Genomic DNA, 22,378 nt, shown 5'->3' on the forward strand with positions numbered 1-22,378 from the left:
CAGAGGTCATGGGTTCAAATCCCAGCTGCGCCAACTGTCAGCTGTGTGACTTTGGGCAATTCACTTCCCTTCAAGGCCCTACTGAGAGCTCACCTCCTCCAGGAGGCCTTCCCAGACTGAGTCCCTTCCTTCTTCTCCCCCTCGTTCCCCTTTCCATCCCCCCATCTTACCTCCTTCCCTTCCCCACAGCACCTGTATATATGTTTGTACATGTTTATTACTCTATTTATTTTACTTGTACATATCTATTCTATTTATTTTATTTTGTTAGTATGTTTGGTTTTGTTCTCTGTCTCCCCCTTTTAGACTGTGAGCCCACTGTTGGGTAGGGACTGTCTCTATATGTTGCCAACTTCTTAGTACAGTGCTTTGCACACAGTAAGTGCTCAATAAATATGATTGATTCTCTGCGCCTCAGTTACCTCATCTGTAAAATGGGGATTAAGACGGTGCACCCCCCGTGGGACAACCTGATCACCTTGTAACCTCCCCAGCGCTTAGAACAGTGCTTTGCACATAGTAAGCGCTTAAACCCAAGGAAATCCTCCTACACTAATAATTGCAGTATTTGTTAAGCGCTTACTATGTGCCAAGCACTATACTAATCGCTGGGGGTAGATGCAGGATAATCAGCTCCCATATGGGGCTCATAGTCAAAGTAGAAGGGAGAACAGGCATGGAATCCCACTTTGCAGATGAGCGAGCTGGGACATGGAGAAGTTAAATGACTTATTCTCTATATATGTATGTATGTTTGTACATATTTACTACTCTATATTTATTTATTTTACTTGTACATATCTATTCTACTGATTTTATTTTGTTAGTATATTTGGTTTTGTTCTCTGTCTCCCCCTTTTAGACTGTGAGCCCACTGTTGGGTAGGGACTGTCTCTATATGTTAACAACTTGTACTTTCCAAGCGCTTAGTACAGTGCTGTGCACACAGGAAGCGCTCAATAAATACGATTGATTGATTGGTTGTTTCCCCCTTTTAGACTGTGAGCCCACTGTTGGGTAGGGACTGTTTCTCTATGTTGCCAACTTTGACTTCCCAAGCGCTTAGTACAGTGCTCTGTACTCAGTAAGCGCTCAATAAACACGATTGATTGATTGATTCTCTGCGCCTCAGTCACCTCATCTGTAAAATGGGGGTTAAGACTGTGAGCCCCCCCACCCCCCCCCCCACCGTGGGCCAACCCGATCACCTTGTAACCTCCCCAGCGCTTAGAACAGTGCTTTGCACATAGTAAGCGCTTAATTGCTCTGCACCCATCAAGCGCTCAATAAAGAAGCAGCATGGCTCAGTGGAAAGAGCACGGGCTTTGGAGTCAGAGGTCATGGGTTCGAATCCTGCCTCCCCCACACGTCTGCTGTGTGACCTTGGGCAAGTCACTTAACTTCTCTGAGCCTCAGTTACCTCATTTGTAAAAATGGGGATTAAGACTGTGAGGCCCAGGTGGGACAACTTGATCACACTGTATCCCCCCCCAGTGCTTAGAAAAGTGCTTTGCACATAGTAAGCGCTTAACAAATGCCATCATTACTATCATTATTATTATTAAATACGATTGTATTTTAGACTGTACTTTAGACTTTTAGACTGTGAGCCCACTGTTGGGTAGGGACTGTCTCTATATGTTGCCAACTTGTACTTCCCAAGCGCTTAGTAATGGCATTTATTAAGCACTTACTATGTGCACAGCACTGTTCTAAGCGCTGGGGAGGTTACAAGGTGATCAGGCTGTCCCACGGGGGGCTCACAATCTTAATCCCCATTTTACAGATGGGGGAACTAAGGCCCAGACAAGTTAAGTGACTTGCCCAAAGTCACACAGCTGACAATTGGCAGAACTGGGATCTGAACCCATGACCTCTGACTCCAGAGCCCGTGCCCTTTCCGTTGAGCCATGCTGCTTCTCATACAGGGCTCTGCACACATCATCATCAATCGTATTTATTGAGCGCTTACTATCATCATCATCATCATCATCAATCGTATTTATTGAGTGCTTACTATGTGCAGAGCACTGTACTAAGCGCTTGGGAAGTACAAATTGGCAACATATAGAGACAGTCCCTACCCAACAGTGGGCTCACAGTCTAGAAGGGGGAGACAGAGAACAAAACCAAACATACTAACAAAATAAAATAAATAGAATAGATATGTACAAATAAAATAGAGTAAAAAATATGTACAAACATATATACCTATATACAGATGCTGTGGGGAAGGGAAGGAGGTAAGATGGGGGGGATGGAGAGGAAGGAAGGGGCTCAGTCGGGGAAGTACTATGTGCAGAGCACTGTACTAAGCGCTTGGGAAGTACAAATTGGCAACATATAGAGACAGTCCCTACCCAACAGTGGGCTCACAGTCTAAAAGAAGCGCTCAATAAATACGATTGATGATGATGATGATTGATTGATTGATGGATTGATAAATGCTATCATTCCAATTTGGACTTCCCAAGCGCTTAATACAGTGCTCTGCACATAGCAAGCGCTCAATAAATACGATTGATTGATTGATTGATTGATTCCCATGGCCCCCCGCTCCCTCTTCCTGCCTCTTTATGCAAATCGCCTGGCAACTTGGTGGCAACATGAACCGTTTTCGCGCCATTCGCCCAGGACCTCGCAGCGGTGTAGAGAGGCTGAATTGGGGGAAAAAAAGAAATCGCGCCTTTTTGGAGAAGGACGGCTCAGGCCACCTCCTACTGCTTCAACCACCCTCGGGCCGTTTTCAAGGCCTTTTTTCCGAGCACACCGGGCGGGAAACCTTGGGCCCGGGGGTGACACCGTGCAGGACCTGGCCGCCAACGCGGGAAAGGCCGGGCCCGGGCGCCTTTCCCTTTTTAAAGCACTTCTTGGACGGCCCTGTCGCCAGCATGGGCCCCTTCGGCGAGCCGGTGAGTGGGGGTTACAAAGGGCAGGAGAGTTTCTTCTAATTTTTATTTCTTTTATACGTTTTATTGTCTGTCTGCCCCCCTTCTAGATTGTGAGCCCGCTGGTGGGTAGGGACCGGCTCTACATGTTGCCAACTTGGACTTCCCGGGCGCTTAGTACAGTGCTTTGCACACAGTAAGCTCCCAATAAGTATGAATGACTGAATGCATGCTTTTCTGGTACTCAGTACGGTCCCTGGCACTTTGCAGGCGCTCAGTAAACCCTAGCAGTACTGCTACTATTCGGGCATTCGTTAAATGCCCACCATGTACCATGAGTGGAGGAGGGGGAGTTTAGGGGAATGAATGAATGCTTTTCTGGTGCTCAGTACGGTCCCCGACACTTTGCAGACACTCAGTAAATCCTAGCAGTACTACTGCTATTCGGCCATTCGTTAAATGCCCACCATGTACCATGAGTGAAGGAGGGGGAGTTTAGGGGAATGAATGAATGCTTTTCTGGTGCTCACTACGGTCCCCGGCACTTTGCAGGCGCTCAGTAAACCCTAGCACTACTGCTACTATTCGGGCATTCGTTAAATGCCCACCATGTACCATGAGTGAGTGAGGGGGAGTTTAGGGGAATGAATGAATGCATGCTTTTCTGGTGCTCAGTAAACCCTAACAGTACTACTACTATTCGGGCATTCGTTAAATGCCCACCATGTACCATGAGTGAATGAGGGGGAGTTTAGGGGAATGAATGAATGCATGCTTTTCCGGTACTCAGTACAGTGCCCGGCACTTTGCAGGCGCTCAGTAAACCCTAGCAGTACTACTACTATTCGGGCTTCATTAAATGCCTACCATGTACCATGAGTGAATGAAGGGGAGTTTAAGGGAGTGAATGCATGCTTTTCCGGTGCTCAGTACGGTCCCCGGCACTTTGCAGGCGCTCAGTAAACCCTAGCAGTACGTGCTCCAGCGGTTAGAATAGTGATTTGCACATAGTAAGCACTTAATAAATGCCATTAATATTATTATTACTACTATTCGGGCATTCGTTAAATGCCCACCATGTACCATGAGTTATGTTGCCAACTTGTACTTCCCAAGCGCCTAGTACAGTGCTCTGCACACAGTAAGCGCTCAATAAATACGGTTGACTGAGTGAATGAGGGGGAGTCTATGGGAATGAATGAATGCATGCTTTTCCGGTGCTCAGTACGGTCCCCGGCACTTTGCAGGCGCTCAGTAAACCCTAACAGTACTACTATCAATCAATCGTATTTATTGATCGCTTACTGTGTGCAGAGCACTGTACTAAGCGCTTGGGAAGTACAAGTTGGCAACAGAGAGACAGTTCCTACCCAACAGTGGGCTCACAGTCTAAAAGGGGGAGACAGAACAAAACCAAACATACTAACAAAATAAAATAAATAGAATAGATATGTACAAGTAAAATAGAGTAATAAATATGTACAAACATATATACAGGTGTTGTGGGGAAGGGAAGGAGGTAAGATGAGGGGGATGGAGAGGGGGACGAGGGGGAGAGGAAGGAGGGGGCTCAGTCTGGGAAGGCCTCCTGGAGGAGGTGAGCTCTCAGTAGGGCCTTGAAGGGAAATACTACTACTTTTCGGGCATTCGTTAAATGCCCACCATGTAACATGAGTGAATGAGGGGGAGTTTAGGGGATCGAGAAGTAACTTTAGCTAAGGAAGTCAACCGGTGGCCGCTGCCCAAACGGGATTTTTTTTGGGGGGGTGGGGGGTGGGGGGGGAGCCTGGCCTCAAGTTTGGTGAATATCGGAAAAGAAATAGGGAACAAAATGTGATCTCGAGGGGCTGCTTTTAGACTGTGAGCCCACTGTTGGGTAGGGACTGTCTCTATATGTTGCCAACTTGTACTTCCTAAGCGCTTAGTACAGTGCTCTGCACACAGGAAGCGCTCACTAAATGCGATTGATTGATTGATGCTGGGAATTACGAGTTTTTAGGAGGACTTGCTGCAGAGTGAAGTCGGCTCCCACGTGGGAATGAATCAGTGCGGCCCGCGCCCCTCAAGTGAGATAAGATAACCGTGGAGCGGAAAAGCTGCGAAATCTTGCAACTTTTGGTCGCGTTGTGTCAACTTTTAGCCCCCTAAGGTGGGCTCGGTGCAGCCCTCCTCCCTCCCCCCGGCCCCACTTGAGGTGACCCCCACATTAGGCCCCTTTCTGGGAGAAAGTGTATCGTATTTCCCAAGCACTTAGTACAGTGCTCTGCACACAGTAAGCGCTCAATAAATACGATTGAATGAATGAATGAATGAGAAAGGAGGGCCCGAAAGTGGCGAGCGATTTGGAGGTGGGGCTAGCAGAGCCAGGGGGGCGGGGGCCCCTTTTTTGAAACGTGGAAGGGGCCTGGGCGGGGAGAGGAAATGGTTGCTGGGCGGATTAGCTGCCGCAGAAGCAGTGCAAGAAGCCATCGCCTTGGTGTCACCCCGAGACTCCTTGCTATGCCTCTCTCTCGACCAGTTTAATCAGAATATTAGGAGGAGGGGGGCGGTGACGCCTTTGGAATGAACCCTGTCGATTCGGGTGAAAGGGGGAAACGAATTAAAAGGCTTTGGTGGCTGCCAAATATCGCCATTAACCAGCAGCATCAAGGAAGGTTTCCATCCGATTTAAGATCAGGTCACAGTTGGTCTAAAGGGTCCTGCAAATAATAACAATAATGGCATTTATTAAGTGCTTACTATGTGCAAAGCACAGTTCTAAGCGCTGGGGAGGTTACAAGGTGATCAGGTTGCCCCACGGGGGGCTCATCATCATCATCAATCGTATTTATTGAGAGTTTACTGTGTGCAAAGCACCGTACTAAGCGCTTGGGAAGTACAAGTTGGCAACATATAGAGGCAGTCCCTACAGTCTTATTCCATTAATAAATGCCATTATTATTACTGGGGGGGGGATACAAGGTGATCAGGTTGTCCCATGTGGGGCTCACAGTCTTCATCCCCATTTTACAGATGAGGGAACTGAGGCTCAGAGAAGTTAAGTGACTTGCCCAAGGCCACACAGCAGACATGTGGCAGAGCCGGGATTAGAACCCATGACCTCTGGCTCCCAAGCCTGTGCTCTTTCCACTGAGCCACGCTGCTTCTCTAAATGTGATGGGGTTCAGAAGATGACAGGCGCATTCATTTCTTTGATCCAATAGCCCGTACGCTTGGGTGTAATTTAAGCCGAAATCATCATCATCATCATCATCAATCGTATTTATTGAGCGCTTACTATGTGCAGAGCACTGTACTAAGCGCTTGGGAAGTACAAATTGGCAACATATAGAGACAGTCCCTACCCAAGAGTGGGCTCACAGTCTATGATTTGGGGAATATTGATAGATGGATAGATGACACAATCAGTGGGTTTTGACAGTAAAAATCGATATGGATGGCCAGTCTGTAGTTCATTCATTCATTCAATCGTATTGAGCGCTTACTGTGTGCAGAGCACTGTACTAAGCGCTTGGGGAGTACAAGTTGGCAACATATAGAGACATCCCTACCCAACAGCAGGCTCACAGTCTAAAAGAGGGAGACAGACAACAAAACATATTAACAAAATAAAATAAATAGAATAGTAAATATGTACAAGTAAAATAGAGTAATAAATATGTACAAACATATACAGGTGCTGTGGGGAGGGGAAGGAGGTAAGGCAGGGGCTCAGTCTGGGTAGTTAACTTTCCATCTAAAAACCTGGCACCCCTTGGGACAAGCGCAACTTTCTGGGGTGGCCCACTGATGTCGAAAATACCATGAAGCTTGGTAGAGTTCAAATCACGTAAGAACTATTGAAATCTGAAGATGGATTTCTGATAAACGAAGAAGCTGCTGTCAGTTATGGCGTGGGGAAAAGTAAAAAAAAAAGACACCCTCAAATGTTACAAAACAAATAGATTAAAAATGTTGCGTCTCCTTTACCGTTTCCCGAAGATGTCCTCCCGGGATGGCCAGTAGGGAAATTCAGAAGCAATCTTGCTGTTCCACCGTTTTCAAGCATATCTCATTTTGTGTAACATTTTACCACGGGAGTTATTCGATCTATCAGTGTACACAAAGTTTGGGAAGTGAAATAGGCATAAAGAGAGGTTAAATTGCCACTATCATTGTTTGGTGTTCAATGGAGATCACTGGTATTGGTTAAGTGCTTCTTTCAAGACCTCAGGTGTCAGTGACAGAGTTAGAAATAGAATTCTGATTTTTGCCCCGCAGAACATCCAATCTACCCCATTCACGTGGAAATGTAAAGTGGGCTACAGGAATTCAGCTGTGAGTAGCCGCAATTAAAGCCCGGAAGTTTCAGGCTTTCCCACCTTTTAAGGCTCATTTAGTTGTCTGCTTTAACTACTCCTTAGTTTGTCAGTTACTGATAAGATCTCTACTGCCGTTAAAAAGAAAAAATGATATGGAAACCAAAGAATTGTTAAGCATATTTAAGTGCAAAGGCAAGAATTATTTGCGGTGCATACAAACTTATGGATTTCTTGACCTGTGCTGAAAGGTAATATTGGTGTTAACTTCCCAAAGTGCTAAAGATACATTTTTTGTGGTATTAATCGCTTGGTATGTTCATTCATTCAGTTGTATTTGAGTGCTTACTATGTACAGAGCACTGTACTAAGCGCTTAGAAAGTACAATTCAGCAACAGTCCCTGCCCAACAATGGGCTCACAGTCTAGAAGGGGGGAGACAGACATCAAAACAAGTAAACAGGCATCGATAGCATCAACATAAATAGAATTATAGATATGTACACTAATAAAATAAATAGAATAATATGTCTACATATATGCCAGGCACTGCACTAAGTACTGGGGTAGATATAAGCCAATCAGTTTGGACACAGTCCATGACCCCCATGGGGCTCGCAGTCTTAATTCCCAGTTTACAGATGAGGTAACTGAGGCACAGAGAAGTTAAGTGGCTTGCCCAAGGTCACAGAGCAGACAAAGGCCAGAGCCAGGGAAACCAAAAGCTTTCCCATACACATTTGTTTTATTCATGGTTCATTCATTCATTCATCGTATTTATTGAGCACTTACTGCATGCAGAGCACTGTACTAAGTGCTTGGAAAGTACAATTCGACAACAGATAGAGACAATCCCTACCCAACAACGGGCTTAAAGTCTAGAAGTGGGAAGGCACAACAAAACAAGACTAGACAGACATAGCATCAATATAAATAAGCAGAATTATAGATATTACACCTCATTAATATAGAATAATAAATGTGTACATATGCACAAGTGCTGTGGGGCAGGGAGGGGGTAGAGTGGAGGGAGGAAGTCAGGGTGACTTCTAGACTGTAAGCCCACTGTTGGGTAGGGACTGTCTCTATATGTTGCCAACTTGTACTTCCGAAGCGCTTACTACAGTGCTCTGCACACAGTAAGCGCTCAGTAAATACGATTGATTGATTGATGGGGGAGGGAAGTCCTCAGTCTGGGAAGGCCTCCTAGAGGAAGGGAGCTTTCAGTAATTCACAAGGTTAGCGCCTGTGTAAGAAGACCTTTATCCAGCTGACACTGTAGGGGCTAGAGATTGCGTAGGCTAAAAAATACCATCGGGAATTTGGCTTCATTCTTACATTCCTTCTCTTAGAAGGCCCTCTGAGGGGTGGGGAGTTCTTGCCTTTAAAATATTTGTTCGTTATACTGTGCCATTCATCTTGTAGGGACTTGACCTAAATCACCATCACTACTTGCTGGAATACTTAAGCCCTTTTTGGAAGTTTGCCATTTGAAGTAGTGACCTTGCCCATTTGGGGAGTTTGGGAAATTAGCATCACACTGCAATGCCCAGAGCTTCTATAGCACAAGCTAATTAGGTTGGTGTTGGTGGGAGAGTCTTGAAACTACCCCACAAATCTTTCTCAAGTATCTCCTTTCAGATAAACTATACCATAAAATTAAAAGAACCTAAAGTGGAGTGATTTTTAGAATCTAGCAAGAAACCCCTTGGGTGTTCAGTATGATGTTAAAGTTATAGGCTTTGACTTATGGATGTGGGTGGGGACATAGGATCTGGGGCGATTCAGCATATACTAATGTGTGCATACGCATGAATAGATGGTTAAGACATGTAATCATTTCCTCCCAGGATTTCTTTGCGGAAAAAAAGATGGGTTTGGCTTGGCCATGGGCCCATTTAAGGGCTATTTAGTTTGTTGGTTTGGGGTTTGGTTTTTTTGTTGTTGTTGTTGTTGTTTTTGTTTTTGTCTTTAAAGAAAGCTAATCCTGCTGTTGACCTAGCTCCCGGAAGATGTCTGAAATGTCGTGAATGTTTAAAAGTTAGACTCTATAGTAAACATCTTACTCAATATTTTATTACCCTTCTCCATCTACAGCAAAGAGATCTTTCTGTAAAGAAGAACTTCAAAAGATTCCGAAACGTGAAACTGATTTCCATGGAAACCTCATCATCCTCTGATGATAGTTGTGACAGTTTTGCTTCTGATAATTTTGCAAACACAGTAAGTGCAGTATGAGAATAAACAGAATTGAATCTACAAAGCTTAAAATGCCCCAGATGCTTTGTGCGTGATTAAAACTGCTTGCTTTTTGCCTACATTTCTGTACAGCCGTTATGAAAATACAGTATACACTGTAATTTCATTTCACTTTTTTGCTTGTGGTTCTAGGTAGTAATTGTTGGAGGTAGATTAGCTACTTATTCTATCCTTTTGAAATGTCGCCTAACCTAACATGCCTGATGATTTGCCATAACAACTCAGAAATCATTTGTAAACCCCTGAACCATTTTTCTTTGTAACAAAAGCTATTCTCTTGTAGTGCACTTGTAAATGTGATTTGCTCTCTGCACATTTTATGGAAAATTGGTTCTTCAAAAGGAAAAAAAAAATATACAATGTTATTTATTTATTTTACAGAAACCCAAATTCAGGTCAGATATCAGTGAAGAACTGGCAAACGTTTTTTATGAGGATTCTGATAATGAGTCATTCTGTGGGTTTTCAGAAAGTGAGGCCCAAGATAAAATGGGGAATTGTGGAATTTTACAGAAACCCAAATTCAGGCCAGATATCACTAAAGAACTGGCTAATATTTTTCTTACGGACTCTGATGATGAATCCTTCTGCGGTTTTTCAGAGAGTGAGATACATGATGGAATGGTGAGTTTCAAATTTAAGTCTTTGATATGAAAAAGTTTTCGAAGCTTTTCGACTCCCTTCTTTAAGGAGGGCGCAGTTAATGGTTTATAAAATGAACTGCAAACGGTTGAATCTGTTAAAAATAGTTCAAATTCATTTTTTAGATTTTGAAATATTTGTGAAATAGAAAATACTGTTTTTCATTTAAAAATTCAGTAAAAGTCTGTTGTCCTGAGTGGCTTTTAGAGAGTAAGGCCATCGCATGACCCTGTTTCCTACCATAAATTGTCATAGACCTAGCCTCACCCCCTAAATGCTATGCTTGTCATTTGGCTAAGATGTTTTTGTTGTCAGCCGGTGCCGCTTACTAATGCCAATGTGTGTGCATTTGCAAGTTTTTACTTTTGTATGGATTTGTTATTCAAAAATTGCATCTTTTTAGGCCCTCTGGCTTCTCAGCAAGGTAGTAAACCATAGTATAATTTTTAAATAACTTTAAACAGAAACTGAAATCAGATAACGGAAGAAGGAGGACAAGGAGTCAGATGAAGCATCCAGCTCCTTTGAGAGTCGCCCTGAAGTTTCCCAGTCGAGATACAAAGGGGAGGAACAGTGATAAACCATCCCGCCCTAAATCACCAGTGCCTAGTGTGTCACACTCTGATTCTGATTCAGAAGATGAGAAAGGATCCAGCTTTTTGGAGAAAAGAGCTTTAAACATAAAAGAAAACAAGGCAATGGTATGTTTGCCCAGAGCTGCCTTCATCCATCTGGTTTTTCTTCGGGGGGGGGGTTCTAAGCTTCAAGGAGCTAATTGGAGGGAGTTGTGTTCTCAGACCTGAGAACTCTAGAGTCTTGTAGCATTTCTTGATCTTCTGGTCATTGACTAAGACTATCTGTTAATCAGAAATGATACCGAAGCAGTAAATTCAGTGTCTACAACTTGGTCATCAAAGAATGTAGAGACAGCTGCTATTGTTTCTTTTAGACATCTGCCCAGTTGAAACTGTAAAAAGACACATATAGGTCATTATAGGCAGGGAACATGTCCGCTAATTCTGCTGTACTGTCCTCTTCCAAGTGTTAGGTACAGTAATCTGTGCATAGGAAGTGCTCAATATATACCATTGATTGACAGTCTATTTAGGCCTTTTTGTCATTTTTTGTCTTTTGCATTTTCAGCTTGCAAAACTAATGTCAGAATTACAAAGCATCCCTGGTTTGTTCACTGGGAGAAGATCACTGTCGTGTGCTAGTCCAGTAAGTAGAAGTTCATTTTTATTTTAATGTGCTTTCTGTGGAGAAGCTTCCTACTGATGATGATAATCAAAAAGCTGTAAAACAAGTATCCACTTACTCTGCCCTTGAGCTTTTTTGTTTGCCCATCTCCCCGTTCATTTTCCTTATTAATTGTACCATATTCAGCACTTATTGTGTGTCAAGCCCTGTGCTAAAATGAACAGCCCCACATGGAATTTACAGTCTCTGGGAAAACGTAGCAATGTGCTTCTTGTGAGTATTCGGGCACACCCTGGTGCATTGGAGTTAAGTAGGAAATCTTCCTTCTTAGGTTAGTGTTGAGCAGTAACCTGGTAAATTTCTCAAGGTCCACCAGATTGCTCCTCATAGGGGGGTTGAAATATGTTGCTGCCAGGAGGCCGGATTTTGTGTCTCTCAAATCAGCAGGAAGCAGCAATGGCTTCCCTTGGAGAATCCCTTGAGAGACTGGTGGGTTGCAGATGAATGCCTTGGCACTGGCCTCAAATTCTGAAAGGTTCTACAATGTCTTGTTTTTAGATAACCCCTCAAAATATTTTTCCCTTCCAGAACAAGAAGGGTTTATAATGTTCTGGTGTGTTCCCTCGACAGTCAAAGCCAATTGCCAGGCGTTCATTCCCAAGGGGTCCTTTACGGAGGAACCCTGAGCGACGCACTCGTCCTCACACCAGATCCAGGTCTCTGATTGAGGGCCCCCCAACTCCTCCACCAGAAGAAGAGGACTTTGAAGATAAATACAGCTTGGTGAGAAAGAGGAAGACAATAGATGGATACTTGGAGGTGAGCTCCAGAATGCTAGAGGAACCAACGCAATTCTCTTGTTTCCTAGCATTAAATATGAAACAGTTCAGGTTGAAACTTTGAGGAAAACATCATTTGTTCTGTAATTTTTTTTTCTCATTTGTTTAAAAGTTTCTTGAATGGGGTGTGTATCAAGTTAAAATTGCAGAAAACGTGTCATTATGTGATAGCAAGAGTGTACATATAAGTGATAAAGCTAAAGAACTAAAATGGTTACTCAGTGTCCTTTCTCATGTAGGAAGATCAAGGACCTCGAAGGGGTCGCCCGGGTACCATGACCCTTCCTCACATCGTGCGTCCAGTGGAAGAAATCACTGAAGAAGAACTGGATAACATCTGCGGCTCCTCCCGGGAGAAGATCTACAATCGATCATTAGTAAGGGCTTCTCTGAATAATGTGTGGCACAGAGAGGGGGATGGAACATGAGTGGCCAAACTAGGATTCAGATTTGATACTTCTGCCTCTCCAAATATATGCCCAGAATTCTAGGAGAAGAAAAAGATGAAATACTGATCTTTAAAGCCTGAGAAAATGTAATCCTGTAGGTGGAAATGACTTTTTTGTCAGGGGTGGGCGGGGGGGGGAGGCGTCAGATGGGTAAATCATTGTTTGAGCAACAGTCTAGTCTGTGTTTTTATTTTATTTTGTTAGTATTTTTGGTTTTGTTCTCTGTCTCCCCCTTTTAGACTGTGAGCCCACTGTTGGGTAGGGACTGTCTCAATATGTTGCCAATTTGTACTTCCCAAGCTCTTAGTACAGTGTTCTGCACATAGTAAGCGCTCAATAAATACGATTGATGATGATGATGTTCATGGCGCTGTCTGCCTGAATTTGTTTTCAGCCCTAAGCTGGAGGTCCCAGTTCACTTTGCCATTCATACTTCATGCCGATATGCCGGATTGCACACCACTGAAGAGTTTTACACTCATTATGTCACCGTGAATATATAAACCAACAGCCTTGGCATGAGCTCTCCTTGTTTTTTTCCCCTTCTTCGTTTAGGGTTCCACCTGCCATCAGTGTCGTCAGAAAACAATTGACACCAAAACCAACTGCAGGAATCCAGATTGCTTTGGGGTGCGAGGCCAATTCTGCGGCCCCTGCCTGCGTAATCGTTATGGTGAGGAGGTTAGGACCGCGTTACTGGACCCAGTAAGTATTGTAAAGTGATTTACCTTGTCCTGGAAAGCGTCCATTTCAGCACATGCTATTCGTTTAGGAGGGCTGTGGCTCTGTCTTCGGTTAATTTATCTAAACCCTTGAGCCTGTTATTTACTGCATGTGCAACTTTCTGAGGTAACTGCTGCCCTGATGCTACCCTGCTTTGAAGAGTTTGTAATTTAGTGGATAAAGGGGAAGGTCACAGACGTAAACCCGAAATGACACAGAGGTGAAAGTAGCATAGATAAAAATGAAAAAAAAAACAAAAACCCAAAGCGCTACTGTTGGTGGTGTGACCGGGGGGTAGAAATTAGTCAAAGATTGAGATGTTAATTGGCTGGTTTGAAACGTGGTTTCGAGAATTTTATAGAAGCCCATGGAGGAGATCACAATTACAGTTTTGAAAGGTAACTCTGTGGTTGTCTGACACCAACACAGGGCAGTTCAGTTTGGTGCCTACCTTTCAAGATTGAAGAATAGAAAGCCATCTGACCTACCTGCCTAAATAATCTGGGAGGGAAGAGAAAGTGATATCTCCACCCGCAGCATTTTGGGGGTCATTTTATTGGTTTTCTCTTTCTTCCTTAAAATCTCCCTTTAGTTAGGGTCCATAGGTAAGACCATCTATATCGGGGAGGGAAGGGGAGAAACCATAGAAGTGAAAGTTCTGTGTGAGCCTCCACTTACCACAGCAGTAGAAACTATTGCTTTTGAACTACATTTTGTACATGGCTTTCTTGTGAATAGTACTGGATTCAGATTTGGGTTTCATTTCAAGACTTGTTATGCTTCTCTAAGGGCCCAGTTTACTTTTTACTGCTCAGAAATGATGTCTACAAGGGGAGTAATGACTCAATAACGTACGTGTAACTTTCCTGGCTCTTTAGGGACTGAGGCATGAACTGACCAGTTACTGAAAGTTTTGAGGGTTGTTTTTTTTTTGTCTGATTACTTCAATTTTTTTTTTTTTTTTGTCCTTCAGAATTGGCACTGCCCACCGTGTCGTGGAATCTGTAACTGCAGCTTTTGTCGACAGCGTGATGGGCGATGTGCCACAGGGGTGCTGGTTTATTTGGCTAAGTACCATGGATTTGGAAATGTCCATGCTTACTTGAAGAGGTAACTTTCTTTCCCTTTTCACACTTGGAATTTGAGTATCTGTCTAGCAGTCCTATTTTAGATCCTTATAAAGTGCTATATATCTAATGAAGATTTCCTTCTATTAAATGTCTTTTTTTTTTTTTTTCTGCCTCCGCACCCCCATCCCCCAATCCAGCCTGAAACGTGAATTTGAAATGGAGGCCTAAAGTTGACGGAGGACGTTGCTGGCACCATTCTGATTTCTACTGCGATCTGTCTTCCTTGTTAAACTTGTCTGATCATGGGCTGTTAAAGGTTCAACAACTTCAGCATTTAATCCTAAGTATTTTTTTATGAAGGACAACATAGAGAAAATGAATTGAATCAAGTGTATTATTAATCTAAACTCCAGAGGTTTTTTTCAGTAATGCCTTTGGTTAGTGCCTTTAATTCTCTAAAACCTGAAATATGAAACCAAAATTTTATAAAAATTTATTTGACCTTAATGCATTGGTATTTGGGACACATTGTGGAACTTCATTAATTTGGGTCCTAGGGTGCCAAAGTACTTAGCATTTGGCCCCGGTGTTAATTGAGCACTAAAACTTCTGTACAGCACTAGGAAATGCTTGTGGGTAGTATTCTCAATGTAAACTAACTGCACTAAATTCCATAGAGGCCCTCTCTTTAGTCACCTTATTTGTGGACTAAAGTGAACATCTACATACTGGTATTTTTAGCCAGAGATTCTTTGTGACCAGAGATAGATATGCTTTCAAGGGACAACAGTCCTAGGACTATGTCACAAATTGGTGCACTCCTGGAAGTTCTGTTAGGAGGTGGAATTTGGGCTGTTCACCTTCTGGCCTTAGTGGCTTCTTGGCATTCAACAAGACTTCAGAGATTTTTTTTTAAAACGATACTGTTAATTGAATGTCTGAATTGTGGCTAACAATAGAACTGTTTCACGACATTAGGTTTACACTAATCAACACAAAGAAATTGCATCCTGGGAACAGTGCGTTCATCTGTATGGCTCTCTAGAAATGAGAAGCTCAGTATTAGATGGGGATTGGAACTCAACTTTGGATTTCCTGAGAGGTAGAGTAGAGCCTGCCCACTAGACTAACCTTGGACTTCTAGTGAAATACTTTAATGCTCAAATATTCCCCCTCTATGTTCAATAAATGCGATTGAATGAATGAATGAATTCTTGCAATTTTCTAAAGAGAAAATTGCCAGTATTTTCCAAAAAAGTCATAAAAAATAGTCCCAAAAAATGGCGTTTTGCTTTCTTAGATACACAGCCATGCTTAATTATACCTGCTAGGAAGTGGCTTTCCAGGCCATTATGCCTTGTGCGCATTAGCTTCTGGTCAGGGCTAGGAGGTTGCTGCGCATCCACTCCCTGCTCCATGTGCCTTGCTTCTAGCACTACTGTTTCCAGGCTCTTCATGTCGCCTCAGACCCCTTGCTGTTCTCGGTAGGGGCTCTTTGAGATGCCCTCCAGGAGTGGAAAGCAGCCAGAGCAAAATTTAATAACACTTACTCCCTGGTAGGGGTTGGGGGGGGTGGGTTGGGAGGTGGGAGGGGAGCAAGCTTAATTGCCCAGCTTAAGAAACTAGCGCTTACCCTCATATGAGAGGCCTACCTCAGGCCTGGTACAGGGTGTTCTGAGATGGTCTTCAGAGTTGGGCCTTCAGCACAATGGGAAAAGCCTTGGAGATGAGTGAGGTTGATCAGGAAATTACTGTTCTTTTCCTCTGGGGCACTAATAGGTTAACTGTCTGTTTTTTAGTAGTAATCAAATTATGCTGGAATACAGAACATTAATGCCTGCTAAGGGCATACTGTGTCTTGCTGCACGTGGAGTTTCCTCCTGCTGTGTAGTGTTGAAAGATGCACATGGGCAGAAACTGTCATGGATAAATGTTGTAAATGGATCTTTTGTTCAATAATGTTCTTATGTACAAAGTTTATTTTAATAAAAAAAAAGCATTGCCCTGGCTTGTATCTTTAACATTTATTATGCAACTGCTTTATTTTCTTCTAGTAAGTGAAACTCATTGTTTTTCTACAGAACCATATCTCTCCTTCACTTCATTTTAGGTTGTACCCTTTGAGTGGAACACAAGGCAAGATAAAGAAAAGATGTTTGGGAATTTTACCCCACTTAAAAAACCTTGTCCTTCCAAGCGTAGATACTTTTATTAGCGAGAGCGGGGGCAAGGTTGTTTTTTGCTTTTAATACCACTAGTAAGTGATTAAATAGCAGTTTTGGTTTGGGGATGAATTATGAATGGGCTAATTTTTAAAAAAAGACAGGTGGTAGGGAAATAAGTGGGCTGGAATCCAATAATCAGCGATGGTTACTCCACGCCTCCAGAGTCCTAGGCACTGTACAATGGCTTAAAGTATAGCCCTCAAGAAACACACTATTAATGAGACAAAACTAATATTTTGGGAGGGGGGCGTGCTAGTGGAAATGAGGTGGTAAAGCATGGAGCAGAACAAACACACCAGGGTGAAAGAGCTGAGCAAATAAATGACAAATACAGGAATAAAAATTTACCTATGTACAAAAGTTAAAATAGGAATCCAATAAACAAGCTTAACAGGCTGGGACTTGTGATGACATGACAATCTGGAAAGGTTTCTTGGAGGAGGTGGGATTTTAAAAGGATTTTGAAGAAGAGGAGCCAGAACAGTCTGAAGGGACACCCACAGATAGGGGGTGACAGGCCAAGGAAGAGCTAGTGAAAAAACCTGAGATGGAGCTGCTGGAGAAGAAAAGAAGAACCAGGAGAGAACAGTGTCAGTGAAATGAAGGTTAGTGTTTCCAGAATAGAGTAGTCCATGATGTTGAAAACTTCTTAGAATCACTCATATTTACCGATGCTGACTGAATGCAGAGAACTGTACGGTACTAAGTGCTCAGAAGAGTACAGAGTTGGTAAACATGATCCCTGCCCTTGAGATGATTGCAGCATTTAAAAATCCTGATAGCTAAGAAATTCTGTCTTTTGCCCTACTAAAATATTTCTTGCTGTAAATCTATTTCCTCTTGTTTGGTCCATAGGGTAGAACTGGTCCAGACTATCCTTGGACTTCATATGCTTAAAAACAGTCCCCACCCCCTAGGCCTTCTTCCCGAGGCTAAGGAATTAGCACTTAATGAAGAGTCTGGCATATAGTAAGCCCTTAAATATCATTAAAAAAAGTTAATTCCTTTCCTTAGAGAATCTATATACTCAATGTATTTGGCATCATCCTTAAACTCATGAACAGTCAGTGAGCACTATACTAGGCTTTTAGGTGCATTGAATAAAAGCAAAAGATACCTGTCCTCAGAGTTTACTGTGAATTTGAGCTGAAAACTGACAATATATTATGAGGAGTTTGTTCTTGAGTGGGTAATTGGGAGCAGAGGAAACTGCTTGTCAGGGAGGACAATCCTCAGAGTTTACTATGAATTTGAGCTGAAAACTGACAATATATTATGAGGAGTTTGTTCTTGAGTGGGTAATTGGGAGCAGAGGAAACTGCTTGTCAGGGAGGACAAAATGAAGGAGAAACTGAGCCAGTCTAGGAGGATGAACTTTGATCAAGTAACCAAAATTAGGTGGTGCAACTAGGCAAAATAAAGAGGCACAGCCAGATAGGAGTAGGATAAGATAAAGGGAACCTCCAGGGTACAGGCCATCCTTAAGGGTGCAGGTCATCTACAAATGACCCCTAAGTAAGCAGTAACATTCAGGGGAGGAATCTAAGGAAGCAGCATCATGACAAGGGCAAGGGAAACAGCTTAAAAGCTGGAACATGGAACTAGTTGAAGTCAGTCAAGGTGGATGCAAGCTGTCCCATTACTTGTGCAATAAACAATGATTGGGCTTGGATCCAGAGACTCCAAGTCTTACTTGACTGGACACCAACTCAGCATTGTAGTAGCGCTGTCTTTCTCACAATAATTTCCTTGCAGGCTTAGAGGGTAAAGAGTTAAACCCGAATCAATTTAAGCTCTGGTTCAATACTATACCTGAAGCAAAGACATTCATTTAGGTTGTCAATAACCTATGGATCTCTCCAGTTTTGTTAGATCTCTTTAAATAATAATAATAATAATAATGGCATTTATTAAGCACTTACTATGTGCAAAGCACTGTTCTAAGTGCTGGGGGGATACAAGGTAATCAGATTGTCCCAAGGGGGGCTCATAGTCTTCATCCCCATTTTACAAATGAGGGAACTGAAGGCCCAGAGACTTGAAGTGCCTTCCCCAAAGTCACACAGCTGACAATTGGCTGAGTTGGGATTTGAACCCATGACCTCTGACTCCAAAGCCCATGCTCTTTCCACTGAGCCACGCTGCTTCTTTAAAGTGCAGTGACAAAGGAGGACAGGGTATTCTAATAAGGGTCTGACTGGAGAAGTAAATAGCCAAGTCCAATCATTAAGAATCATTCTATTCAGGATTTGGGGGGTTATTTTCCCAGTAGGGCAGGAAGGAGAAGATAGACACTTTATAAATTCTGGCTATTGACATTAAGGACTGCATTAGATTCTATCTGCTAACTATAGCAAGGGGAAGATGTGGGACTGGCGACTCCTAGCAATACTTAATCAGAGGCAGGCCTTGGAAACAAGCCAATGTCAAGTTCTTTGGAGCTTTCCCTAATGTCCCTCTTCCCTCCTTTAATTCACTTATTTTTTAAAAGGCTGCTTTCACATAGCTCATTGTTGGAATTTTTTTTTAAGATTTGGGCCATCCTCTGCTTCATGCCCTTTTCAATTACCAAGGGCTTGGGTCTCCCATTCTGAAAGGAAGTCATTAATTTTTGTTTGTGAGCCTACTCTACCTAGATAACAAATTTTCAACACTAACTTCACTGATTTATTCGTCCTAATTTAACTTAAGGTGCCTCTATAGAGCTCTTGTCATCTGAACTAGGGTGATGATTTTCTTAGAAGATGGGAAATTCTTAATATGAAAAAAGCCAAGATTCAATGCAGTCATCAGAGGCTATTGTGAACTTCAAATATTTGGATGTAGTCAGTGAGTTTGTATCGCACTTGCTTCTGACCGCTTATGCAGACCCTAATTTATATTTCTTTGTCACATCCATAGTTAGTTGTGCCTTAATCGAGGGCCATTCATTCTTACGGCCTAGACAGCGTCAAGAGAGAAACAAGATGTAATTCCTGCTCTTGTTTGACGATGAGTCCTCCTTGAAAAAGATCGGTAGTTTTAAAAAGTATGTTACATAATATTTCTAGGTACTTTTCCTAATAAATGTCATGGTGCCTTCCACAGACTACTTACTGCAGAGCAGAGGAAGGACTGGGAAAAAAACACCAAGAAGGTACCTTTTATATGAATGCGGCAAGGATGTTCTGATAGCAGAAATTACTGTGTGGGCCAGTGTTCTGACTAATCGAAATCCCTCCTGCCCTTCAACTTCAGGAGTATCAGCAGGGACATTTCAAAACTGCATCAGAAGTCATCTGCAGAAAGGAAATGACAGAAAAAAGCAGTGTGATGGATGGTAGAAAGCCCCCAAGAGACCAAAATTGAAAGTGAGGATGACGAGGGAGTCGTGTAATATTATCAATGCTTAAATCATCGTGAAAATAGGAAAACTAAGGCAGGTTCTTTCTTCTTTGTTCCTGATTCAATTTTTTGATTACTAAATGGGGTAGAATGATGATTATTTGATGACAAGTGCAATACAAGCTCTCGTGATTTGAAATTGACAGATTTTCTCTAGAAATAATAAAGTGCTGAATTGCCGCGAAGACAGTAGGTAGCCATTTATTGAATAGAGTTGATTGGGTCTGAACTGGTTTCTAGGATTTTATGTAGCTCGTAGGAAGGCATCGATAATTTTAATGATATTTTAAACTATTTATGGGCTTAATTACATTTTAACAAAATTCCATTAAAGGAACTGCTTTTGACTCCCCTTCTCCCCTATGAATTTGATGTAATGAGATTCCTCCTGTAATTGGGGGAAAAAATGAACAACTTGGGGGAAATGAAGACCTTTAAACTGAGAGTGGCAATTTTCCTTAACAAAACTCCTATTCACTTTTGGCTTCCGGCAGTTTCCAGAGTAGCAGAATTTAGCAAATCCATTCCACAAAGTGCTAAATACACCCAAATGTAAGTACTGCAAGGCTTTTCAGCTACTTTGCTGCTAAGCCACCAACGATACATTCAAAATGTTTAGTCCTGACACGCTTTACAAGCTACAGCTAAAGAAGTCATGGGTACCTCAGCTGCCTCAGGCTCTTTTCTATCTATTTCCTGGTCACCAATACGAGTTTCAGCCTTTGTGAATCATCTGCCATATTTCCTCTCCGCTTACCCCTCTCCCCCATCACTTACCCCAATTCCCAGTTCAACTCCATGTTATTTGTGAATTGACTTTGGGGATGTTTATTCCCCCTGAAGAGTCATTTAGATCGGTATTACTACAGTAAATTCTTTACAAAATAAAAATCAATAATCACTGACATCCTGAGTAGTGAGGAAAATAATTGTTTATGGCACTCAGCTTAAGCTGTTCTGGTAATCACGTTGAAAAATACAATATTTATTCATTAGATCAAATTTAATGAGGCCTCCTGGCAGTAATTATAAAAATTACTGTAGCAGTAAATTACTAATGAGTTGTGATGTGCTTCCTACCTGTGAGGCAGGACTGGGGCTTGAAAAAGCCTGATATCCAGGCAACACAAGGGAGGGCGAATGCCTGTGACCAAGCGCAGAGCTCCCGGCAGGGCGGCCAGGCCTCAGAATGGAAGGCCTTAACCGAGAGACGGAAACAGGGCGAAATGAGAGGCTTTGCACAGTGCAGGGCAGGCACATTCCCTTTCACCAGAATGGAAACTGAACTACTCCTAACCAGGCCGAGAGGCAGCCGTTCGGTAACATAGGTGACAACTAACCTGACTTCAGGGAAGGAGGTGAAGTCTGACTAAGACTTCATTTTTTTTAATGGTATTTGATAAGTGCTTACTGCATGTCACTAAAGCCCGCGACCTTGGTGTCATCCTCGACTCCGCTCTCTCGTTCACCCCACACATCCAATCTGTCACCAAAACCTGCCCGTCTCACCTCCGCAACATTGCCAAGATCAGCCCTTGCCTCTCCATCCAAACCACTACCTTGCTGGTTCAATCTCTCATCCTATCCCGACTGGATTACTGCACCAGCCTCCTCTCTTATCTCCCATCCTCCTGCCTCTCCCCACTTCAGTCTATACTTCACTCTGCTGCCCGGATTATCTTTGTGCAGAAGCGCTCTGGGCATGTTACTCCTCTCCTCAAAAATCTCCAGTGGCTGCCTGTCAACCTACGCATCAAGCAAAAACTCCTCACTCTCGGCTTCAAGGCTGTCCATCACCTCACCCCCTCCTACCTCACCTCCCTTCTCTCCTTCTACAGCCCAGCCCACACCCTCCGCTCCTCTGCCGCTAATCTCCTCACCGTGCCTCGTTCTCGCCTGTCCCGTCGTCGACCCCCGGCCCACGTCCTCCCCCTGGCCTGGAATGCCCTCTCTCCGCCCCTCTGCCCATCCGCCAAGCTAGCTCTCTTCCTCCCTTCAAAGCCCTACTGAGAGCTCACCACCTCCAGGAGGCCTTCCCAGACTGAGCCCCCTTTTTCCTCCTCCTCCCCATCCCCCCTACCTCCTACCTCCTTCCCCTACCCACAGCACCAGTATATATATTTATACAGATTCATTACTCTATTTTACTTGTACATATTTACTATTCCATTTATTTTGTTAATGATTTGCATATAGCTTTAATTTTATTTGTTTTGACGATTTTGACACCTGTCTACATGTTTTGTTGTCTGTCTCCCCCTTCTAGACTGTGAGCCCGTTATTGGGTAGGGACTGTCTCTATATGTTCCCGACTTGTACTTCCCAAGCGGTTAGTACAGTGCTCTGCACACAGTAAGTGCTCAATAAATACGATCAAATGAATGAATGAATACTACACTAT

At 43.1% G+C, this 22,378-nt stretch overlaps 1 protein-coding gene and 1 long non-coding RNA gene across 3 annotated transcripts in view; one reads left to right on the forward strand and one right to left on the reverse strand.

Annotated features, from left to right (window-relative positions):
* The window catches only part of LOC119932374, a 35,869-nt gene extending 14,708 nt beyond the window's left edge, over positions 1–21,161 (reverse strand). The window contains exons 1-3 of one of the 2 annotated variants that reach the window (XR_005452309.1): positions 21,058–21,161; positions 19,734–19,871; positions 6,901–6,977 (exon numbers count right to left, since the gene is read on the reverse strand). This is a non-coding gene — a long non-coding RNA (uncharacterized LOC119932374). Of the gene's footprint in view, positions 1–6,900; positions 6,978–19,733; positions 19,872–21,057 lie in introns of those variants that run through there. The other variant, XR_005452308.1, reaches the window with a different exon arrangement.
* Positions 2,879–15,917, forward strand: CDCA7 (cell division cycle associated 7). Its single transcript, XM_038751505.1, has 10 exons — positions 2,879–2,912; positions 9,284–9,409; positions 9,827–10,069; positions 10,552–10,788; positions 11,231–11,308; positions 11,918–12,106; positions 12,366–12,503; positions 13,131–13,280; positions 14,272–14,408; positions 14,566–15,917. The coding sequence occupies exons 1-10, from the start codon at positions 2,892–2,894 to the stop codon at positions 14,594–14,596; spliced, it is 1,350 nt and encodes a 449-aa protein (XP_038607433.1). The 5' UTR covers positions 2,879–2,891; the 3' UTR covers positions 14,597–15,917.
* Positions 21,162–22,378: the final 1,217 nt, after the last annotated feature.

This window comes from Tachyglossus aculeatus, chromosome 9 (genome assembly GCF_015852505.1).
Source record: "Tachyglossus aculeatus isolate mTacAcu1 chromosome 9, mTacAcu1.pri, whole genome shotgun sequence".
Lineage (NCBI taxonomy): Eukaryota > Metazoa > Chordata > Mammalia > Monotremata > Tachyglossidae > Tachyglossus > Tachyglossus aculeatus.